Below are 20,731 nucleotides of genomic sequence, written 5' to 3' on the forward strand. Positions count from 1 at the left end.
AGGGTCCCCTCAGCGGCCACAGGCAGGGTGTGGGCGGGTGCAGAGCAGCCAGCAGGAGGCGTGCTCTTTGGGAGTTGGGGCCCCGCGGGTCAGTAGGAGGGCGTAGAGGTGTCTCTTCCTGCTGCTGAGATTGGCTAGCTTTAGAGGTGCCTGGGGGGGCGCAAGAGTGAGAGACGAGGAGGACGGAGAGGCACCGGGGTTCCAGTGGAGGTGTTCTCCTCGACCCTCCACTCCCTGGGGTCCCAGGCTCATCCTTCACGGGCGCCCGAGGTGCTCTGGAGGCGGCCTGGGCCTTCACAGGGCAGTCAGGGTCTCTGCGTGAAACATGCTTCCGAACATCTCCTGCAGCGGCCACAGGAAGGGGGTGGGGGAGAGAGATGAGATCCGAGTAGTCACAACTGCCAGGCGACCCTACGACACGCTGGCCAGTAAGAGGCGTTATGAGGAAGTGAGGGTGAGTGTGTGCATGTGTGTGTGTCAACAGTAGAGGGGCAGGGTCAGCCCAAGAGGTGAACTGGTAAAGAGGTGATGGGAGAAGAAGCTTGAAATCTAGCTTTGAATCACCCCTGCTGTGCTGTGTGGCCGTCACAGGTCCCTCCCTCCGTTTTTGCTCTCCTTTCTTCATTAGGTCAGGTGAGGATTGAGATCAGACAAGCTCTAAAGTTGTTTCTTGTTCCGACAAGCTATTTTGTCCTAGCCAGGTATTTGGAATGTGCTGGAGATTCTGCGGGAGCCCAGAAATCAGTGTGCCAAGTCTTTGCGGCCTGGCTGTATTCCCTGATGCCTGCTGCATGCCACCAGCCCTCCCGGCGATGAGCTCAGAGGACCATCAGAACTCACGCCCAAAGAGAAAGGGAAGAGGCACAGAGTGAGCTGTTCTTTCTAATAGACCCAGAGCTGGATTTCTCTAAAGCTTTGGTTTCTTTGATTCAGGGCATTGGGGTGCGGCTACTTTTCATGTCGGGACCATACAGTTCTATATGAAGTACACGCCACATCCTCTTGGCTCGGAAGGGCTGCCCACCTGCAGTAGTATTTGTACCCCTGGAATTCATCTGATCGGATGTGTGCCCACCCTGGGACAGTGTCAGGCAGGTAGTAGGCACGCCATCAATACTGGTTGAATTAACAAAAGAACAAAAGCGTCCCTCACTAATCTTGTTAGGTAGATGGGACAGGTATTCCTCGTATTTCCCTTATTTTACAGTGATAAACACTGGGGGCCTGGTGGTGTCACGTGGCTTGCCCAAGATTGTGTGGCCAGTGCGTGGGAGAGTTAAGAATAGATGTTGTTTCTCTAGGACTTGATCCAGTGACTCTCCCGTCCCCCATGATGCCTTTCAGGGAGTGAGAAGAATTAAGATCTGCTATTAACAGAAAGGCGAGAAAGAAACATTATTGCCTTCAAGGTGACTGCTCTGGCTTCTGGTGGGAGAGCCCAGCCAACACTTTGGGTGGGAGAGGCTCTCCTTCCTTCCCCTTCTGACCCCCGCAAGTCAGCTTACCTGCTCTAAATCCCAGTAGCTGGGGCTGTCCTCCTCCGGCTCGTACAGAGAAAGCTCAGGGTCCACGGGCGCCTGGGTGGGGGAAACCAGTGCGGAGTGAGCTGCAGCGACCGAATGGTGGTCTGGCACAAATTGTGGGGTGGGGGAGGGCGTCATGTGTTCTGATGCGTAACTTGGCCTCTTGTCCTTTCCTCCCCTCCCTCGTTTGCCTCTCAAAATACAGCACAGCCGCAGTTTCCCTCTTGCTTGTAGACAGGTGTGCATCAGAGTCGGCTCCCTTGGCGGGCACCTCAGAAGCAGGAAAGCTTTACCTAGCTTACCCAGCTGCCCGACCTGGGGAGTCCATCTCCCTTCTCTGTAAAAGTAGGATGATCACACTCACTTTGCTGACTCTCTGCCTTACCACGCTGTTGAAAACAGTGTATGTGTGTATAATTTACAGATATGAATAGAGTCTGTAATATGTAAATATACAATTGGTATAATATACATCTTTAAGAATTTAAACTGTAAAAACTGGGCATTATTTGTGCAGTTATGATGATGAGGGTTTCCCCAGAATCTCCCTCTCTTTGCTCTGCTGGCAAAGAGCATGCGGCCAAGAAGGCCACTGCTCTCACGGTTTGCCTCTGTGTGTGGTGGGCGGGTGCCCGGCCCTGTGTTTCCCTGGACAGGCTTTCTGCACCCAGAACAGATGGCTCCAGCTTCATGAGTCTCAAAAAGCAAAGAGCAAATGGTTGCTCTAGGGCCACAAAAGCCTTTCTTATGATCCCCAGAGAGTAGAAGGGGTTTGCATCATGGACTAGGGCACAGAGGCTTGGCAGGCCGAGGGCCGAAGATGAGCTGGCAGGGCAGCTTGGGAGATGGAGCTGTCTGGGGAGGCCTGGGCAGGGACCCCGACTGGATGGGCTTTTTCTGCCTCCCCAGCTTTCTGGAGTGTTATTTGTAGACACTGTTGTTTGTAGCTCATTGGCATACCACTGACTGAGCTAGTAAATTAAATGTCAAGAAAATGAGACAAAACTCTGATCCACACTCTTCATCCGTCACCAGCCTGAAATCTCTAAGCTCGGTTAAATTAAAACAGGCAGGCTTACTCCCCTCCCTTCTCCAAGACGTCTTGTAGAAAGAGGGAAGGAACAGGATGGTTGAGCCGTGTCAGGATACAGGACATAACCTACTGTGCTTTGGGTGTTTGATCTCAAAACTGATACTAATAAAGAATTTGTAATATACAAAGCTTTTTCAAGTGACACAAAAGATATAATTATCAGTTAATCCTAAAACCAAAACAAAAGATCCTGTGAGAGAGATAATGTTATCTTAAGGCACCCATTCCACACAGAAGAAAACAGAGATTAAGGAAAGTTAATTGATTGTCTGTTGTTTCAATGCCCTGGGGCCTAGGATTCCCCAGAGAGCTTACCCCTTGGAAGTCGCGTCCTGGGGCCACTTCCCTGGCCTGTGCCTGGGCAAAGAGGACCGCATCGTGTATGCTGGGAAAGATGTGACTGCGTTCTAGACACCCGTCTTCAAAGAGGCCTCCATGACTGATGTCATCGTACACCTGGGCTGCAAGGAGGAAAAGGTCACCTTCAAAAGTTGACGCCACTGTGGCCTGGAGCTGGGGGTGGGGGAGATGGAGAGAGAGCGGCCTGTGGGTCGTTCCCTTGCTGCGTCACAGGGCCTGGGCCTTGGCCTTGCAGTATCAGTTCTGGACAGCAGAGGGCAACGTGAGCTTGAGGATGCTGAACCTTCAACCCTGGGCAGAAGGAAATAGCTTGATTCAGGGTGTCGGTACTTGGTGGTGAGGGAAAGCCGAAATCATGGGCCAGTTCTGTCTCTTGAGGGTCCATTCTTCCTCCTGTTCACCCAGACCTTTCCTGCAGAGTCCAGTGTGTGGCAGAGCCCTTACTCCGCCCCAGCCCTGGGGATGATTTCCTGAGGCGTGTCCAGTGAGGGTGGGCAGGGAGCCTCTGAGTCCAGCTCCAGAGCACACACAGAGCAGTGCACAGCTCACACGCACAGAGCAGAGCCAGTGGAGACTCTCCCCAGGCGGAGCTTGCACAGAGTCTGTGTCACGCTCAGGCCGGCACCCAGGCTGACTGGTCCTGCTGGAAGGCACTGACCCTCCGAGGCAGTGGGGTGTGCAAATGTGGGCCTTTCCCTCTCTCCTGTGCGTCTGGGGAGTTATGGCATATCTGTGCTTTCTGCCTGTTTATGGACTTTTGGATTTGGAGAAGATTCCCCGGTTCATCTAGTCAACCTCTTCATGTTACGTAGGTGGCAATCGATCCCCAGGCAGATGAAGTGACATGGCAAATTGAAAGGGAAAGTCGCTCAGTCATGTCTGACTCTTTGCAATTCTCCAGGCCAGAATACTGGAGTGGATGGTCTTTCTCTTCTCCAGGGGATCTTCCCAACCCAGGGATCCAGCCCAGTCCTCCCACATTGCAGGCAGATTCTTTACCAGCTGAGCCACAAGGGAAGCCCAAGAATACTGGAGTGGGTAGGCTATGCGTTCTCCAGGAGATCTGCCTGACCCGGGAATCGAACGGGGGTCTCCTGCATTGCAGGCAGATTCTCCACCAACTGAGCTAAACATGGCAAATTGCTGCTGCTGCTCCTGCTAAGTCGCTTCAGTCGTGTCCGACTCTGTGCGACCCCAGAGATGGCAGCCCACCAGGCTCCCGCGTCCCTGGGATTCTCCAGGCAAGAACACCGGAGTGGGTGGCCATTTCCTTCTCCAATGCACGAAAGTGAAAAGTGAAAGTGAAGTCGCTCAGTCCTGTCTGACTTAGCGACCCCATGGACTGCAGCCCACCAGGCTCCTCCATCCATGGGATTTGCCAGGCAAGAGTACTGGAGTGGGGTGCCATCACCTTCTCCAAACATGGCAAATTAGTGGTGGGCAAATCCAAATCCTAGTTGCCTCTCCTTAACTTTACAATCCCCTCCTCCAACACTTTTATTGGGACCCCTAGTGGTAAAGAACCTGCTTGCCAGTGCAGCAGACGTGGGTTTGATTCCTGGGTTGGGAAGATACCTTGGAGGAGGCCATGGTGACCCGCTCCAGTGTTCTTGCCTAGAGAGAATCCCATGGTGAGAGGAGCCCGGCAGACTCCAGTCCACTGGGCCACACAGAGTCAGACATGACTGAAGCGCCTCAGCACAGCACAGCATAGAGGAAGTTACGTAACCCAGCTGCAGCCTCTTCTGACTGGTGCCTGAGTTCTTGTGAGCAGGCAGTAGTTTAGGGGAACAGGTGCTGTTCCAGTTGCTACCCCCTCACTATTTGGCCTCCCACCCGCCTAGTCCCACCCTAGCCCCTCGTCAGCCTTCAGTCCCCGAAACATCCTTCTCTTACCATGAATGTTCGCCAAGAAGACCTTCACCCCGATCTTCTCATAGGTGGAGCTCAGCTGGAGGAGCCGGGAGCGAGTTGGGTAGGGAGACAGAAGGAAAGGAATGTTCTGAGTGGGCCTCCAGAGTGATTCACAAAACGCACTTGAGAGGGAAGCCAAACAAATAAGCAACCAGGAGAGCTCTGGCAGCCCAAGATAAAAATAGCAGCAAAGCACACCACTCCTCCCTGGAGTGTTGGCCGACCGCTCCTCTGGAAAGTGGGGCAGACCTGGGGCTTTGCCAACAAGGCAGCCACTTGGTGTCCCGGTGGCCCCTTCTTGTGGGGCCAGATCTTTTATTTCAATAGCTTAGAATCCCAGACCCCACCTCATGCCTGCCTTCGAGGCTTAGGCAGAAGCCGCGGGGGAGGACCATGGCCTGGAATGGCGAATGCCTCAGCCACCTGGATCCTAGTAGACCCAGGCTGCGGGAGCAGGCCGAGCCCTTGTCTGGGGATGGCGCCGGCTGTGCGCCGGTTGACGAGGCCATCAGCCTGTGTGTTCTCTCTCTTCCTCGGTTCCACTGTGCTGCCTCTTTCTGGGCCAGTCTGAGATGACTCTGCCATCAGAAGTGGCTGCTGAAAAGCTATCAGACGGATGCATTTATTCAAGCGGCCCTGTGAGCTGTCTGTTTGGCCTGAAGGTGAGGGCCGCTGATATTATTTCTTCTTCCCTCCGTTGGCCGGACCCGGCTGATGCTAGAGTGTCTGGGTGAGTGTGGGAAGGATTAGCAGATCATGAACCTGGGCCAAAACGAGCTCTACTGAGGACCCTGGGCCGGGTTCCTGCATCTGCTAGAGAGCGGTGCTAGGACGGGGTGGGCCAGCGGGGCCCAGACACGCATTGTTCTGCGCTGTCTGGGCCTGCTCTGCAGGCAGCATCCTGTCCTGGTGGAATCTGGGAAAAGGGATTTTAGGAGATGGTAGGCTCCCTGGTGAGCTTCCTCACTCAGTCCTTTGAAATGAAGGCTCCAGGGAAAGGGAGTGTGGGAGGGTAAGGGTGAGGGAGTCGGGGTGGGGTTGTGCTGGGGCTCCCTCCTCCTTGGGGCTCCCTCACCTTGGCCAGGGCTTTGATGCCCATCAGGTCCACAAAGCTGACCCCACTCATGTCGAGGATGAGGGTGTGGAAGGTGACAAAGGGTGGGACGCTGGCCAGCGTGTCACTGGGCTTAGCAGAGGCTGGGGGCTCGCACTGGGCAGCGGTGGAGTGGTCAGGGCTGAAGGTGATGTAGGACACGCTGGCGCCGTTAGCAGGCGTCTGGTTGTTGTTGGGGTCAGTCGGGGAGCCGTTCTCAAAGTCCTGCTGCAGCTCCTGCAGGGAGACAGTCTGGAGGGGGAGTGGGAGGGCGCAGTTAGGGTCATCAGGCTCAATCAGACTTCGCTGTGGCTGAAGGTGGGGCAAGATGCGTGCAGGTGGAGGTGAATAACCGGACTTCGTGGTGGGGAATCCAAGCTCCTGTATTCCCTGAGGACTGGCACCTCCCGAAGCCTCCTCCTTGAACAGGTCTGCACGTTTGGTCTCCGTAACGCAGGCAAAGTTAGAGGACCCTTCTAAGAGAGGCACTGAAGCTTCAGCCCACTCTGTTCTGGGAGAAAGCCCTTTTGGAAACAACTGAGACTCTTTTTGCATTTACCTGTGTTTACCTTTTTCTCTGCAGAATTCCCACATCCACACCCACCTTGCTAGTGCTAAGTTGGCTGGGGACCCCAGGAAATTCACTGCAACTCTCGATCTGGGGTTGCTCATAAGTCCATGGACATATTCCATCTTAGCCAGAAAATGAGGAGGGGGCCATGGAAGTTAAGTGGCCCCGGGAGCTGATGGCTCCTCATGCAAGGAGAAGATGCCCACCAGAAAATGCCCACCAGGCAGTGGCCACAGAGGCTTGCTGTCCTTGCCTCCGAGGGTGCTGGGAGGTGGGACACCAGGTGGCAAGGTCAGAGAGGGCAAGGGAGAGGGCGTGGGCTGTTTCTAGCCTCAGTTCACCTTGGTTTTCATGAACAGAGACTTCCTCTGTTGCGGGGGCATTGTTCTCTCCTTCTCCTGCTTCTTGAGGTGCTTTTGCTTGGCCAGCAACACTTTCTGGGGGTCCACACCTGTCTGGAGGAAGAGGGCCGAGAGCAGTCTTCACCTCTGCCCTCTCTGGAGGTGGCTGGATCTTGGCTCCCGGCTCCCTTTCTTGTCTCTGTCAGGCATACTCTGTCCACTCCCTCTGGTCACCAGGGGACTGAGCCTTACCTTGGCAATGACTTTTTGCCTGAAGATCTCTGAGTTGGCGAAGTAGAGAGGAGAGCAGTAAGTGATGATCTTTATACCTTGGATTTCTTGGACCTGTGGCAGGGAGAGTCAGCTCAGTCAGCAGCAATATCTTTCATCGGTTTTTCACAAAAGCCTTTTATGTGGGGTGATGTAGGGCGAAAGAGGGCGGTCATAGCTTGGATTACCCACCCTATTGTAGGTCTTGGGATTCACGTAAATGTCAGTGTCCATGACTTCGGCCAAAGCATAGCCATTACGGCTGGATGAAGAAGGGAAAGACAAACACAAGAGAATGTTATTAGCAGACAGGCCTAGAGGGACGCTTGGGCTGGGGGCTGGGCAGAGGTAGGGGAGGAGAGGGTCCCGTCCTGATCCTGGGCTTTTTCTGTTTGTCTTTCTGCGCTGGAGACACACGCCTGGTGGCCCGTGGCTGGGCTATAATCAGAGAGATGACAGGCAGCTCCCTGACATAGCTGCCAGGCGGGGGCTCAGTGGGCAGGAAGGTGGAGAACACAAGCGTAAGCGGCCCCAAAGTCACCGCTTCTTGGTTCTGAGTTCTCAAGAGGAGAAGACAGGTCGCTGACATTCAGGATCCTTCCTGCCCTGGACTGGACCCCCTGTCTGCTTCACTTAACATTTTATGGGAGAGACTTAGCTGTCCTCTGGCCCACGGCTCCCTCGAGGTGGGATCCCATCTGATCTGGGGTCTGGCACACTTTTGGAAGGACACCGAGTCTCACCCGCCTGCCCGACCCCGCTTCCTCTGGGCCCCCAGCCCTCTACAACCATGATGGGTTCCCCTGGCTTTTCAGGACATGGGAGTCAGACAGCCCGGCCTGTGCCAGCAGTCCTAGCTGGGCTGGGCTCTCCTCGGGCCTGGCAGCCCCTTCAGAGCCAGACCCCACGGGCAGCGGGGCCCAGGAGCTGTGCCAGGCCACCCACGACAGTCCCTGCAGACCGGCTGGGGCCTGAAGGCCATGCCCTGAGGGAGGGGCCATTACTTACAACTGGGTCTGGAAGACCACAACCAGGGCGGAGAAGGTGACCCCCACCGCCACACCATAGGGCAGGCTCAGGAAGAAGGCAGAGAGGAAGCTCACCACCCAGACGCACTGTGAGGAGAGAGACGTCAGAGTAGGCCTAGGGGTACTTCCCCGCTGGGGTCAGCCAAGGCCCTTCTCTGCTAGCCCAACCTCAGACCACCCTTCCCTCTTCACGGCAGTTTTTCAGCATTTCACGTAGGCGAGCTTCGGTGACACCCGCCCATTTCCAGAGGACTGAGGGTGGCTCCCTGGTCCTATCTGGCTGTTAGTAGTCAACCCCCGTGCCCACTGGGAGCTGGTGTGGCACAGTCAAAGACTGTGAGTCTTGGGACAGATACGCCTGGGCTCCAAGTTTCATTGTCCTACTTGTGAATATTCACTTACTAGCTATGTGAATCCTGGAGAAGGTCACTGCAGCCCACTCCAGGATTCTTGCCTGGAGAATCCCATGGACAGAGGAGCCTGGTGGGCTACAGTCCATGGTGTTGCAAAGAGTCAGACATGACGGAAGTGAGTTAGCGCGCGCACACAGCTATGTGAATAATAATACCAGCTTCATGCAAGGACTGAAGAATTAATGAAGATAGGGTCCTGCCAAGCCTAGTGATGGGTGCAATAACATGAGTTCCATTCCTGCATCTGACACAAAGTGTGCACTCGACTGGCGCTCAGCTTCCTGACCTGATGGCCTGGGGCTGGGTTGTGTGTGCAAGCCGGGAGGGTGGGGGATGGTGACAGGGAGGGTGCAGGGCAGAGGGAGGGAGGGTAAGATGTGAACCCAAAGCACGATGTGAATACCAGGACTATTGCTGTTGTGGGATGATGGTTGGGATACAGCAAAGCAGACCTTTGGGGTGGATGCTGGGGCCTCATCTTTCTCCCCATCCTCGTCCTTCACTCGAGGGGGACCCCAGATGGACCACTCACTTCTCAGACTTCAAGGATTTCCTTCCTTACCATGTAAGTGTGCCTCCTCCCCCAGAAGACAGTACAGCTCAGAGATTTGGAGGCTGAGACTTGGAGCTCCAGTCCTGCCTCTGCCACTAACCAGTTCTGTGGCCTTTGATGAGTTACTTAACCTCTCTGAGGCTTGGTGTCCTCATCTTGAAAGGAGGCTAGGAAATCCTCTCTCACAGCTTACGCTGGGCTCAAGTGTGGTAAGCAGTGTGGTCGGTACACAGTAGCCTCATTTCTACTGCCCAGTGGGAGATGTGTTGGGAATGTGACTATCAAAGCAATAAGTCATGTTTACTAAGTGTTCACAGTTACATGCTGCTTTCCAATTCTGATCTCATTTAATCCTCAGAACCAGTGTATGGTGCAGCCATGAATATCACCCCCATTGTGCACAGATGGGGAGATAGAATTCCACAGAAGTCTTAACCTGCCCAAGATCCTGGTCCACTGGCTTTATGTTCTAGGTTTTTTGTTTTTTAAAATGACTTCATTTTGCTTTTTGGAACTATAAAAATAATGATAGCTAAGTTTTACTGAACACAAGATACAATTCAGACAATGTGTTCCTTACTTGCTTTATCTTGTTTCATAAGCATCCCTGGGGGTTGGGGTGGGGGTTGGAGAGTATAAAATACCTGTGACCACAGATGAGGAAGCCGAGACTCAGAGAGGTTAAGGGACTTGCCATTGGTCACAGAGTCAGTGAACAGTTGAGTTAGGATTTGAACATAAGCTGTCTCACTCCAAAAGCTGAGCTGTTAACACTCGGTTATGCTAATTAGGGCTTCCCAGGAGGCCCGGTGGTAAAGAATCTGCCTGCCAATGCAGGAGACACAGGAGATGCTGGTTCAATCCCTGAGTCGGGAAGATCCCCTGGAGGAGGAAATGGCAACCCACTCTGGTATTCTTGCCTGGAGAATCCCATGGACAGAGGAGCCTGTTAAGCTACCGTCCATAGGGTCACAAAGAGTCTGATACAGCTTAGTGACTGAGTGCACGCTAAGTAGGGAGCCACTGACAGAATGCCAGGCCTGGGGGCTGCAGTGCCTGGGGTACCAGGCATGACAGGCATCCGGGGCCGCCCGCTACTCACGCAGTCCAGCTTGCTCTTCTTCCACAGGTAGTAGGGATCGGCGAGCTGCTTGAGCGAATTCTTGAGGTTGACAGCAATCAGGGCTCCTAGCACAGACTGGGGAAGCAGAACACTGTTCCCCGTCACCTGCGGTGTGGCCCCTTCTCCCTGCCCTTCCTACGGACACCTGGAGCTGGAGCCTGGCAGGACGGAGCTGCAGTTCTAGAACGGGCAGAGCCCCCAGATCTTTGTACTCAACCTTAGGGTTGGAAAGTGCTGGAGCCAGAGGGCCCTTGGGCCTGAATTTTGCCATCCCCCCGCTTCCTTCCTCCCCAGCCTGTGTCTAGGGCCCTCTAAGCCCACAGACACTGTAAACACTGACTCAGGTGTGGACCCTGAGGTCAGAAGGCCGGAGTTTGAAGCCAGCCCTGCGCTTCTGAGCCTTGTCACTGCTTCTCAGCCTCACTTTCCCTCACCTGTAAAATGGCGAGAGTAAAACCTACGTTAACTACTTCGCAGGTTGTGGCTAGGACAGAGGGTAACAGGGATGGTACTTGGCAGCCTGTGAGGCACCACACATCTCCTAAGGCCTGCTCTTCCTGGAGTCTCTCGCTGGCTTCTGCTCTCATGCTGTGCTCTTACCTTGGGGAGAGCGTAGAGATAGGACCCCAGGACCAGCATGGTGACCATCACCACCAGGGACACGCACAGGCTTGACACCTATCCAGAGAAAGAGATGGAAACAGGGCGCAGGTGTGAAATTCTTGCTCTTGATTTTTTTCCCCAATAAATGCCTTTGGCGGAGTGGAGCCAGAGGAGGGCAGAGGGAGGCTGGAGACCAGCTGACCTGGCTTCTCTGGGGCAGCCGTGCTGCCACGCTGAATCCCTATCCCACTGTCCTGACCCAATGCTCACCTGGGATTTTCCTCCAGCTCCGTCCACGGCCAGAGTGACAGAGAGAGCACAGCAAATGACGTGGATCTTGAAGAAGGAGCCGAAGAAGTTGCTGCAGCCCAGGGCGATCATCTCCTATGGGCACAGGGCAGGATTGGAAGCTGGGGCGTGGGGGGGTAGGGGCACATGGTACAGACCAAACATAGTCGTTCAAGCTAGCTGGATCTGGAACTTGAGGATGGCCCAGCTGCTATAAAGCCATACACTCCCAACCAAAGTAGAAGTCAGCCAAAGAGCCCCTGACATCCCTCGTCAGGCCTCCGTGGGCCCTGACCCGTCCTGCTCAGCCCTGCTGGGGGTGGCTGGACCTACCTGGTTAGCATCCACATCATAGCCGTGCTTGTTGGCCAGGGTCCGGCCCATAGCCAGGTTGATGACATAGCCCACGATGGCCAGGGAGAAGGCCGTGCCGAGCATGTCCTTCCACTGCGAAACCACAGGCGACACGGGAGCGGGGAAACTGTCAAGAAGCCAGAAAGGGGGCAGGGCCCAAGGGTGTGAGGAGGGCACCTCGAGTCCTTCAGCACCCACAGGGGGCCAGGGCCTCTGTGCGAACCACCACTGCCAAACTGGATGCTCAGTGTCACGCAGCAGGGCAGCTACCACCACTCCCCTTGAAACCGCAAAAATTCGAGGCGTAGAGAACACAGCTTGTCTGAGGTCACCACGCTAGTAAGTGGTAGGGCCTCATTTGTTCACGTCCAGAATTTGGACTCCTTACTCTCCCTGGTCCCAGAGCCACAGCCCCCAGCGCTCTGAGGCCTTTTCTCCATTGTCTGCTCCCGCTCTGCCGTATAAACCCTGGTCCTCTCCTCCTAGGGCCCAGCACAGTCCCTGGCACAGAGTAGATAGCTGGTGAATTCTGTTGATCCTAATAGCTTTTTTCCCATGTGGATAGGAGAGCCCGTGCATTAAAGCGAGGCAAAGAACCAGAGGAGGGCTGATCAGAGAGGCTTCACTCGTCAGATGAAACTTTTGGGGGGAGTGTGGCAGTTAAGGGGGCTTCCCAGGTGGTGCTAGTGGCAAAGAACCAGCCTGCCAATGCAGGAGACGTAAGAGATGAGGGTTCGATCCCTGGGTTGGGAAGATCCCCTGGAGGAGGCCATGGCAACCCAGTCCAGTGTTCTTGCCTGGAGAATCCCATGGACAGAGGAGCCTGGTGGGCTACAGTCCGTGGGGTTGCAGAAAGTTGGACACGACTAAAGCGATTTAGCATGCACACACGTGGCTGCTAAGACTCACTGTTCGTGAAACAGCTAGCATCGTGTGGCTCTTCTCCATAATAAGTGATAGTAATAATTCATAGCTGGTCAGTGTCATCGACTTTATAACATACTTTATAGAGTTCATCTCATTTCTGACTCTGAACCTAGGTGGGGAGGAGAGTGGGAGTGGGGCCAGGCTTCCCAGCCCCCTGGACTCACCCAGGTTGGATCTCTCCCACGATCTGCATATGGTACTTTTTGGGCATCTTGTAGCTTCCGGAGATAGCTGTTGCCACCACTACCTGCAAAACCCAGAATAGAGAACAAGGATTACCTCTAAACTGGGGCCAGGGTAAGGGTCCCTCTCAAGTCTCCCTTTTGTCTGGGGACCCCAAATCCCACTCCCCTGACTCCTTGAGAGGGAACGACCTGAGGATCGGGAAGAGTGGGAGCCACACACGGGGGTGGAGTGGATTCACCCCAGACCTTCTGTCCTACCAGCTCACAGAGGGCAAGTGGGTGGGGGAGGGATGGGGAGAGGGGCTCTCCTGGTTCCGGCTGGAGCTAGATTCCTTTTCAACAGCCTCTTGCCTGGGCCCCAACACCCCAGCCCTGGGCACGGCCCTTACCACAATCATCTCTGTTGGGATGGGGAAGCGGATCTTGTGCATGTAGCGGGCATTGAGCTCCTTTACCAGCACCAGGACCACACCGCTGATGAGAGCGAAGATGAGCGAGGCGATGTTGGTGTGAGCGAGGTTTTTGCAAATGTCAATGAAGGTCTGGGGGAGAGAGCATCACGCCCGTGGGCTCCCACCCCTTCCTCCTGTACCGCCACCACCCAGCATCTGAGCCAGTGGAGGGGTGTCGTCAGTGCTCTGAGAGGCACAGCAAAGCAGAATCTGGACCCTACTCATGGTCCCACTTCCCACCCCTGTCTCCATGCTGGGACGGGAAGGCTGATTCCCTTCCTTTTCCTCTAGGGAGAGTTCAAGCTAATGGAGGAGGGATGGAGATTAGACGTAAGGAAAGACTTTCCAGGTAGGGAGGGGTTGAGGCGCTGGAATGGGGAACTGATGGAGAGTGCACCTCTCCTTTTCTGCAGGAATTAACCACAGAGATTTAACCATACTTCGGCTTCCTGATACGAAGCGCTGACTCATTGGAAAAGATCCTGATGCGGGGAAAGATTGAAGGCAGGAGGGGAAAGGGGCGACAGAGGATGAGATGACTGGATGACATCACGGACTCAGTGGACATGAGTTTGGGCAAGCTCCGGGAGTTGGTGATGGACAGGGAGGCCTGGCGTGCTGCAGTCCATGGGGTTGCAAAGAGTCAGACACGACTGAGCAACTGAACAACAACCACAGAGAACCTCAGCCAGCCTTCAAGGTCATGTGTTTGATCCTCCCTCCCCAAATGGGAACCTCTTGAAATCCACTCTAAACAATGGGTCAGACGGCCTTTGCTTGAGAACATCTCATGGTGAGGTGCTCACAACTTCTTAAGACAGTGAGCTCGGCTCACGTGTCTGCTCAAGACCCTCTCGCAGGGGTGCACTCATGGACTCACAAAGACGATGGACCCCGGGCCTGCGTAGGAGGGGACGGTCAGTCCGAAGATGTACTTGAGCACGGAGATCAGGATCTGCAGGCCAGCGGCCGTCATGAAGCCCCGGATGAAGGACTCAGAGAGGTAGATGGCCACAAAGCCAAACTGCATGAAGCCCAGGCCCATCTGAGAGAAGAGGGGTGGTGGGGTCAGACCGCGGTGGGCCAGCTGCTCTCACACCTGCCTGGCCCAAACCCAGGACTGGAGTTCATGCAGCCCTGAGATAGTGGTAGCTCTAGGAAAACGAGTCCCTTGTGACCTTGTCCTGCCTTGTGCTGACAGAGAAAGTTAGTCCCTCGGGGCACAGGCCTCTGACACTTGACCTCATTGGCTCCAGTTTCCTCCACTGTGGAATGAAGCTAGTACTCACCAGTGTTTGCCCTCTCAGCAACTGACACCCCCGTCCGCCCAACTGGCCAACCCAGAACTTGGAAGTCATCCCCCCTCACCCTTCATTTCTAATATCCCAAGCCCTGTTCATCCTGGCAAAGCATTCTTCCAGTCTACCCACCATCTCCTTGCCTGCCACTCTGGTCCAGGCCCTTATCCTTCTTGCGTGGGCCTCTTCATAGTCTCCCAACTGGTCCCGTGCTTTGATTCTAATCTACTTTCCATCCATCGTCTTCTCCAGAGTCTGACTGATCCAATCTGACTGCCAAATAGGAACCGAATTTGCTGCTTAGGGGACAGACCTCAGACTTCACTGACTGGTCCTGACTGCTTCTCCGGCCTCTTCTCCGGCTCATTCTCCCAAGGCCTCCTGCCCTCCAGCCACACCAAATGCCTTGTTTTTCCATTCCCTGGTCAGTTCACGCTCTGTTAGGCCTCAGTGCTTTGGGGTGCTGTTTTCTCTGACTGGACTGTCCTTCTGTACCTCTTTCCTGTGGTTACCGGTCAACTTCTACTCATCCTTTGGAACTGAGGTCAAAGGTCACTTCCTCTCTTTCTGACTTTCTCTTTGATGTTCCCTAAGCTACTCATATATAGCTCGATTCTGCTGCTTATCTTACTGCTTACACATTTATTTGTTGATATGGCTACTTCCTCCGCTGGGCTATGAGCTTCTGGAGAACTGGGCCTCTTTCTTACTTATCTTTTATCCCCAGAGCCTAGCCCAGTTTCTGGCATGGTGAAACAACCAAAAAAACCTTAACTGAATGAATCAATGAATGAAACTTCTGAGGCCCCTTCCTGCTCTTACATTCTGTCCTGCTGTATTTGCCTGTTTAAAATCTAGCAGAGTCCTTTGCAGGTGGCGGAAATGCAATTTATCTCATGCGGGAGGTGCTGTGGCTTGGAGCGGAGGCGGCTGGAGGGGGATAAGGAATGTTACAGAAATGGAAAACTGCTGGCAGAGAGCTGGGCACTGGAAAGGATATCGGAGAGAGGCCATGAGCCCTTTAGACAGTCATTAGCTCAGGACAGTTTTATTAAGTGTGGATGCTGGTCTTAGGCATCTGCTGAGGACAGGTGAGATACTCTGCGTTTTTAGGGTCATTTGTGGCCTCCAAATGGGGAAGAGGGAGGATGGAGAGGCCTCAATCAGCTTTAAGGTCAAGGCTGGGCCTCTGTGGAAGGGGCGATGTGAGCTGATGCTGTCCTAAGTGGGGGGCCCTGGCAGAGACGGAAGCCGAGCTCCTCACCTGGATGACAGCCGTCAGGCAGGCTAGCGTTGCCGACACGTGCAGCCTGTCGGCCTCCATGGCCCCCGTGTCCACGTAGCTTTCATTGGTGGCATTGTTGAAGACCCGGAATTTCGACTCTGGGGCCAGCTGCAGACAGATGTTACCCACCAGGATGCTGATAACGGCAAAGGTACCTGTGGTGCCCCACCCAGCCAGCAAAAGTCAGAGGTTTGGACGGCACCCGTGGGAACCAGAAGGGGGCCCAGAACACTCCCTAGCCCCACAGGGATGGCGCCCCGGGCCTCCAGGGTCCTCTCCGGCATCACAGTCACTGTTAGTATCTGACCATGATCTATACTCTTCCAGGTGCTTTTATCCCAACTGTTAATATTACTTTATTGGACACGAGAGGAAACAGGCTTGGAAATATAAGCAGAGCCTGTGTTGGAAACAGGCTTTGTGACCAGGCCTTTTTCCTCTGTCTCATTTCACACCAGAGAACTCCGAATGTCCCTGAGTTGGCCTGATGGATGATGGCTGTCGGACGGCCATTTCTCGCATCTGTTCAACCCTTTATGGCCTTTCTTGTTCTGCCAAGTCTTCCTCACATTCCAGGGAGGGAGACTTAATGGGTCATGCTAACTGAGCTCACGGAAGCTGTGTGGCTTCTCCAAGGTCACAGAAGACCTGGGATGGACACTCATGGTGGTGGTCCCTCTGGGACCAAGCAGCGCCAGCAGGGGGAGAATGCAGATGGGAAAGCACCCGAATCCCCTTTGCCACCCACCACCCATCCTCGCGGTCCAGGTCACCCACCTGCTAAGAGGGGAGGGGCCTTACCTGGCACCATCTGGTGGATACCCCCCAGGAAGAAGTAGGTCAGGAGGGGGAAGAAAGAGGAGTAGAGGCCATTGACGGCAGGAAGGTTGGCCAGCAGAGCGAATGCCATGCCTGCACAGGACACAGAGAGTCAAGGCCCTGGGGCACAGCTGGGTGATGCATGTCACAGAAGGTGGAGTGGGAAGGGGAAGAGGCTTGGCTTAGGGGACCCCCTGACCTTGTGGGACCTGGATGCATCCACCGCTGAGGCCGCCAAGAATGTCGGGGATGATGTAGTCTTTGATCTTGTACTTGGGGAGCCAAGAGAGAATGGGGAGCAGCCCGAACACTGCGGTTTTGATCTTGGCTGAGGAACATCTGGAGGGGAGGAGGGCAGGTTTTCAGTTAGCACTGCATTCAGAGTTGGGAATTGTTATAATATCCCGTTCTTGGTCATTCATTCATGCATTCATGCAAAATTCAGTGAGCATGCACACTATATGGCAGAGACTTTTCTCTTGAGAGCCATCACCTTGCTCTGGACACTGCTTGGAGGTCTTCTGATTGCCTTCTGCTAACCTGGGAAGTCTACAAGACTTCTCTTAAAGGCATGGATTTTGTGGATGCCTAGCATTCCGAGGTGTCAAGTCCAGCTCAGACCGCTGTTCTCTGATCTGACTGAAAACAGGCCTGGTTACCCTCCCCTGGGCTCCTGTAGCAATACCTCGGGCTGTAATTTCTCGCTTTTCATCTCTCTCCCCCACTACACAGTGAAACTAGCATGGAAAGAAGCCTGGCCTCTTGTCTAGCTTTGTACACCTCATGTGTCACACTGGGATGCTTAGTGAATATCTGTTGAAAAAATGAGTGAATGAATAAGTGAAAGAATGGACCTGAATCAGAACTCAGTCTGAATGGGGGCGGCTGCTGTATTTTTTGGAACCTCCCCCTACAGGAAGGCTTCTTTGTCCCCACAGGGTACGCCTCTGCTGACCCACCATCCTTTGTGGGTGATTCCAATGCTGGAATTCTTTCCCCTGTTAATTCATCAAAAGAGGGAAGAATGGGGAAACTATTTGTTGGTCAGCACAGGGTGGGGAGCATTGATCCCTCCCCTGTTTGCTGAACACCTTGAGGTCCTTTCATCAGAAACTCAGAAGCGGTAAAAACAAGGGCCTTCAATCTCAAGGATGACAGCTGGTGGATTGATGCCCGGAAGAGGTGGGGAGGCCTTCGCTTTTCTTCTCCCAGCTGAGGGAATTCAAATGCTCAGGGCCCACCTGGTGACTCACTGGCTTGCTGTGATTAGGCCTCCTTTCTTGCCCAGCACCGATTCCTGTTCTTTACTGTTGCTCAACAATAGTTTCCCTGACCCTGGGTCCCCTGGATGTCACCCCAAACTGAAATCATTGTGCCCTTTAAAATCTGGGTAGATTTTCTGTCCCAACCAGCACTTCATGGAAGAGCATCACCATTGCCTGTGGACTCCCCCGTCCCCTCTGCAGTGGGTGGTGCCTCTCCCATCCCCGGGATGATGGACAGGGAGTTGGACTGGTAGTAAATAGCTTAAAGCATTTCTATAGGCTTGTTCTAAGAGAGAACCAGGCCCCCAGGTTTGTTCTCAGGTTTGTTCATGGCAGGGAAAACTGGACTCACTGATGGAGAGCTGGCTGGGGGAGTAAAACAACCCACTCAAGGGCTTGTACATGTCCAGCCTTACTTGCAAGCCTGCCATAGTTGAGCAAAGCAATCTGACTTCTCTGAAGTCTGAGAGAAGGTCTGGAAACAGATGCTAAACACCTATAGAGAGGTTCTAGGAGCCAAGTGGGAAGAGGATAGTGGGAAGTGGGTTAGTTTTCTAGACATTTATTCATTCATTAAACAAAAATTTATTGGAGTACCTTCTGTGTGCCAGGCACTGTTCAAGGCCCTCCTGCCAGCCACATGGGAACTGTTAGCTCCCTACATCTTTTTATGGTTTCCATCATCCTCTGTTAGGACAACAGCAGATATCCTCATCCCTCCAGTACAGAAACAACACAGACTTAAACTCCTTGGCACAAATGCTGACAAGGTCTTTATATAACCAGGCAGAGACGGAGCATCCCGGGAGAGATAGGGCTGGGCTGGTGCTTTTAGTGAAGACTCAAGTGGGTGATCCCCCAGCCTGAACCAGTTCCACCTGCATCTCCGCTTCAGCCATTGACAGTGACCTCAATTCAGGTAAGTGAATCAGCTGTTTCCCCAGGGGAGCGGGGAAGTGACTTCTACCACGGACCACAGTGAGGCCTGAGGGAGGTCTGCCAGCTGTCTGCCAAGGGGGGACAGTAAAGTTCATAGCCTCAGGTTCCTGGAGTGCAGGTATTGGTCACCTCGCGGAGTATGAGTGTGGTTTCACTACCCACCAGCACAGTTCCAGGGATCTGAGAGTGGAACAAGCTGGTGAGACCACATCCTGGTAAGTATCCTTTAGGGGAGCCCAGGAATTTAGGTGCTACCTTTGAGCATTGTCTGGACCTTGGAAGGGAAAGAGCATCCAGGAGAGAAAGAGGACAAAGGCCATGGGGTGGGAGAGGCTTCAGATTTTCCTTGGTGAGGAAAGGACAGGAGAAGGCACAGCAGAAGTAAGGGCTCTGACCTGCTGTGGCGACGCACCCTTTCCCAGCACCCTTGAGAACCAGGAGGGACTCGTGTGGGCTGAGAGCACGGTGAGACCCCATGCAGGGGTCGGGACACCTGCCAGCCTCTCTGGGCCTGTGAGTGGTCCTTGTCCCGGTTCCCCATTTCCTCGAGGGTCTCAGTAAAGATGAGGTGTAGGATCTCAAATTCAGGGTTCCCAAGTACCGTCTGAGGGACAGCGGTATAGGAGCCGTGCCCTGGTGCAGGGAGGGTTTGGTGGGGAGCAGAGGGGAGAGGAATCTGGGCTTCCAGCCATGTTACCTGAAAGTGTTGCAAAGTTTCTCTCCCAGTGGGTACGTCCGGTCCTTCTTCTCAAACTCGTCATCAAAGAGGGTGAGCGAGTATGCGGCTCTGTCTACCACGTAGCGGGGCCTGGGCTGGCTCATGTTCGGGGCATTTACAAGCTTTGGGAGAAACAGAGTAGGGAGGTTGAGGGGCATCCCTTCTCAGCGCCGGCCTGGGCCATCTCTCTCTGGTCCTAGCTCAGCAGGGTTTTATGCTGTCTTCCCCGCCCCCAGCCAGCAAGGTGCCTCCCTTCCCTCTTTCAAGTCTTTCCACCAGACTCACTTCTCCTGGTGGCCTTCCTTCCCAGGCACAGGTGATGCATACACTTGCCCTGGCTGTTTTGCTTGGCACTCAGCACGTGGCTGGCACTCCACGTCTATGACATCACTGTCACCCCCGCTGAACACCAGGCAACAAGGAGGCGGGAGTGCAAGGGCAGGAGTCACGGCTGGGATTCAGCGGGTTGATCCTCTCCCTTCTTCCCTTGTCATGCTCCCCGCAACCCACGCTGGCCCCTGGTATCCTCGCAAGCCCCTTTGCCCTGCCCTCCCACCTCAGTTTCCCGGGCAGAAAGGCTCATACCTTCCTGTCAGTCAGCTTGGAAGAAAGAGAGCAGGCTGCCTGGAGGCAGGGGGATGGCCAGGGTGACCTTGGGAGGACCCTTCTTAAAGGAGCCGCCTAGGACTTCACCAACAGGTTTTCCCAGGGGGACAGTGGTGTTTGGGGAAACCAAGATGGTCTGTGCTGGCTGGCTCTCCCACGGCTTCCTGTGTCTAACCTTTCCCCCACCCTGTATACTGATGTTTCTCTCCTTGCTTTTTGCGCAACCTTGCTGACGTTCCAGGAGCTGAGCAGGGCAGAGCTAAGTGCCAGGCCCCCAAGGCCCAGAGGAGCTCCCGGTAGAGATCTTCCCTCCTCCATCCTCCAACTGCTGGCTCCCCCTCCTGTCCCCTGCCCCCCAGTGCTGGGAGAAGCCTGCCTGGACGACCTCAGAGGAAGAAGGAGGGGGAGAAAAGAGGTGGCATAAGCTTAGAAGGAGATGATGTCTCCCAGGGGGAGAGTGTGGGATGGCTGTAACCAGTTTGACAAAAGGTTTGAGAGAGAGTTACAAGTGAGAAACCACACGGGGGACTCAAGATGCTCCTCCGCAGGCTTCCCAGGGGAGAAGCTGGGTGAGTGACAGGTTGTCAGAGGGGAGCAGGCTGGTTGATGCTTTTTGTGGAAGAGCACCCTGCGGGAGAGGAGGAAAATGCATTAACTAAGGGCCCAGAGACTTGGGTTCTAGCGCTGGCTTTACGGGTGAAGTGGAAGGA

At 54.4% G+C, this 20,731-nt stretch overlaps 1 protein-coding gene across 1 annotated transcript; it reads right to left on the bottom strand.

The window, feature by feature from the left end:
- Positions 1–294: 294 nt before the first annotated feature.
- Positions 295–19,573, bottom strand: SLC26A9 (solute carrier family 26 member 9). Its single transcript, XM_052653827.1, has 20 exons — positions 19,395–19,573; positions 16,693–16,832; positions 16,476–16,586; positions 15,654–15,829; positions 13,972–14,136; positions 13,029–13,181; positions 12,619–12,701; positions 11,507–11,654; positions 11,156–11,269; positions 10,883–10,960; positions 10,262–10,357; positions 8,174–8,280; positions 7,358–7,427; positions 7,148–7,240; positions 6,896–7,009; positions 5,966–6,235; positions 4,873–4,927; positions 2,932–3,077; positions 1,506–1,577; positions 295–342 (listed from the first exon to the last, which is right to left on the bottom strand). The coding sequence occupies exons 1-20, from the start codon at positions 19,571–19,573 to the stop codon at positions 295–297; spliced, it is 2,418 nt and encodes an 805-aa protein (XP_052509787.1).
- Positions 19,574–20,731: the final 1,158 nt, after the last annotated feature.

Source organism: Budorcas taxicolor, chromosome 16 (assembly GCF_023091745.1).
Source record: "Budorcas taxicolor isolate Tak-1 chromosome 16, Takin1.1, whole genome shotgun sequence".
In the NCBI taxonomy this organism is placed as follows: domain Eukaryota; kingdom Metazoa; phylum Chordata; class Mammalia; order Artiodactyla; family Bovidae; genus Budorcas; species Budorcas taxicolor.

What these genes read in the sequence shown, in the direction of transcription:
- SLC26A9 (XM_052653827.1), bottom strand. Translation starts at nt 19,573, where the DNA reads ATGCCCCTCAACCTCCCTACTCTGTTTCTCCCAAAGCTTGTAAATGCC. An exon ending in ATGCATCCAGGTCCCACAAG is followed by an intron (nt 16,587 to 16,692) that starts GTCAGGGGGTCC and finishes TGTCCTGTGCAG; the next exon opens with GCATGGCATTCGCTCTGCTG. An exon ending in CTCTGTTCATGAAAACCAAG is followed by an intron (nt 6,236 to 6,895) that starts GTGAACTGAGGC and finishes CTCCCCCTCCAG; the next exon opens with ACTGTCTCCCTGCAGGAGCT.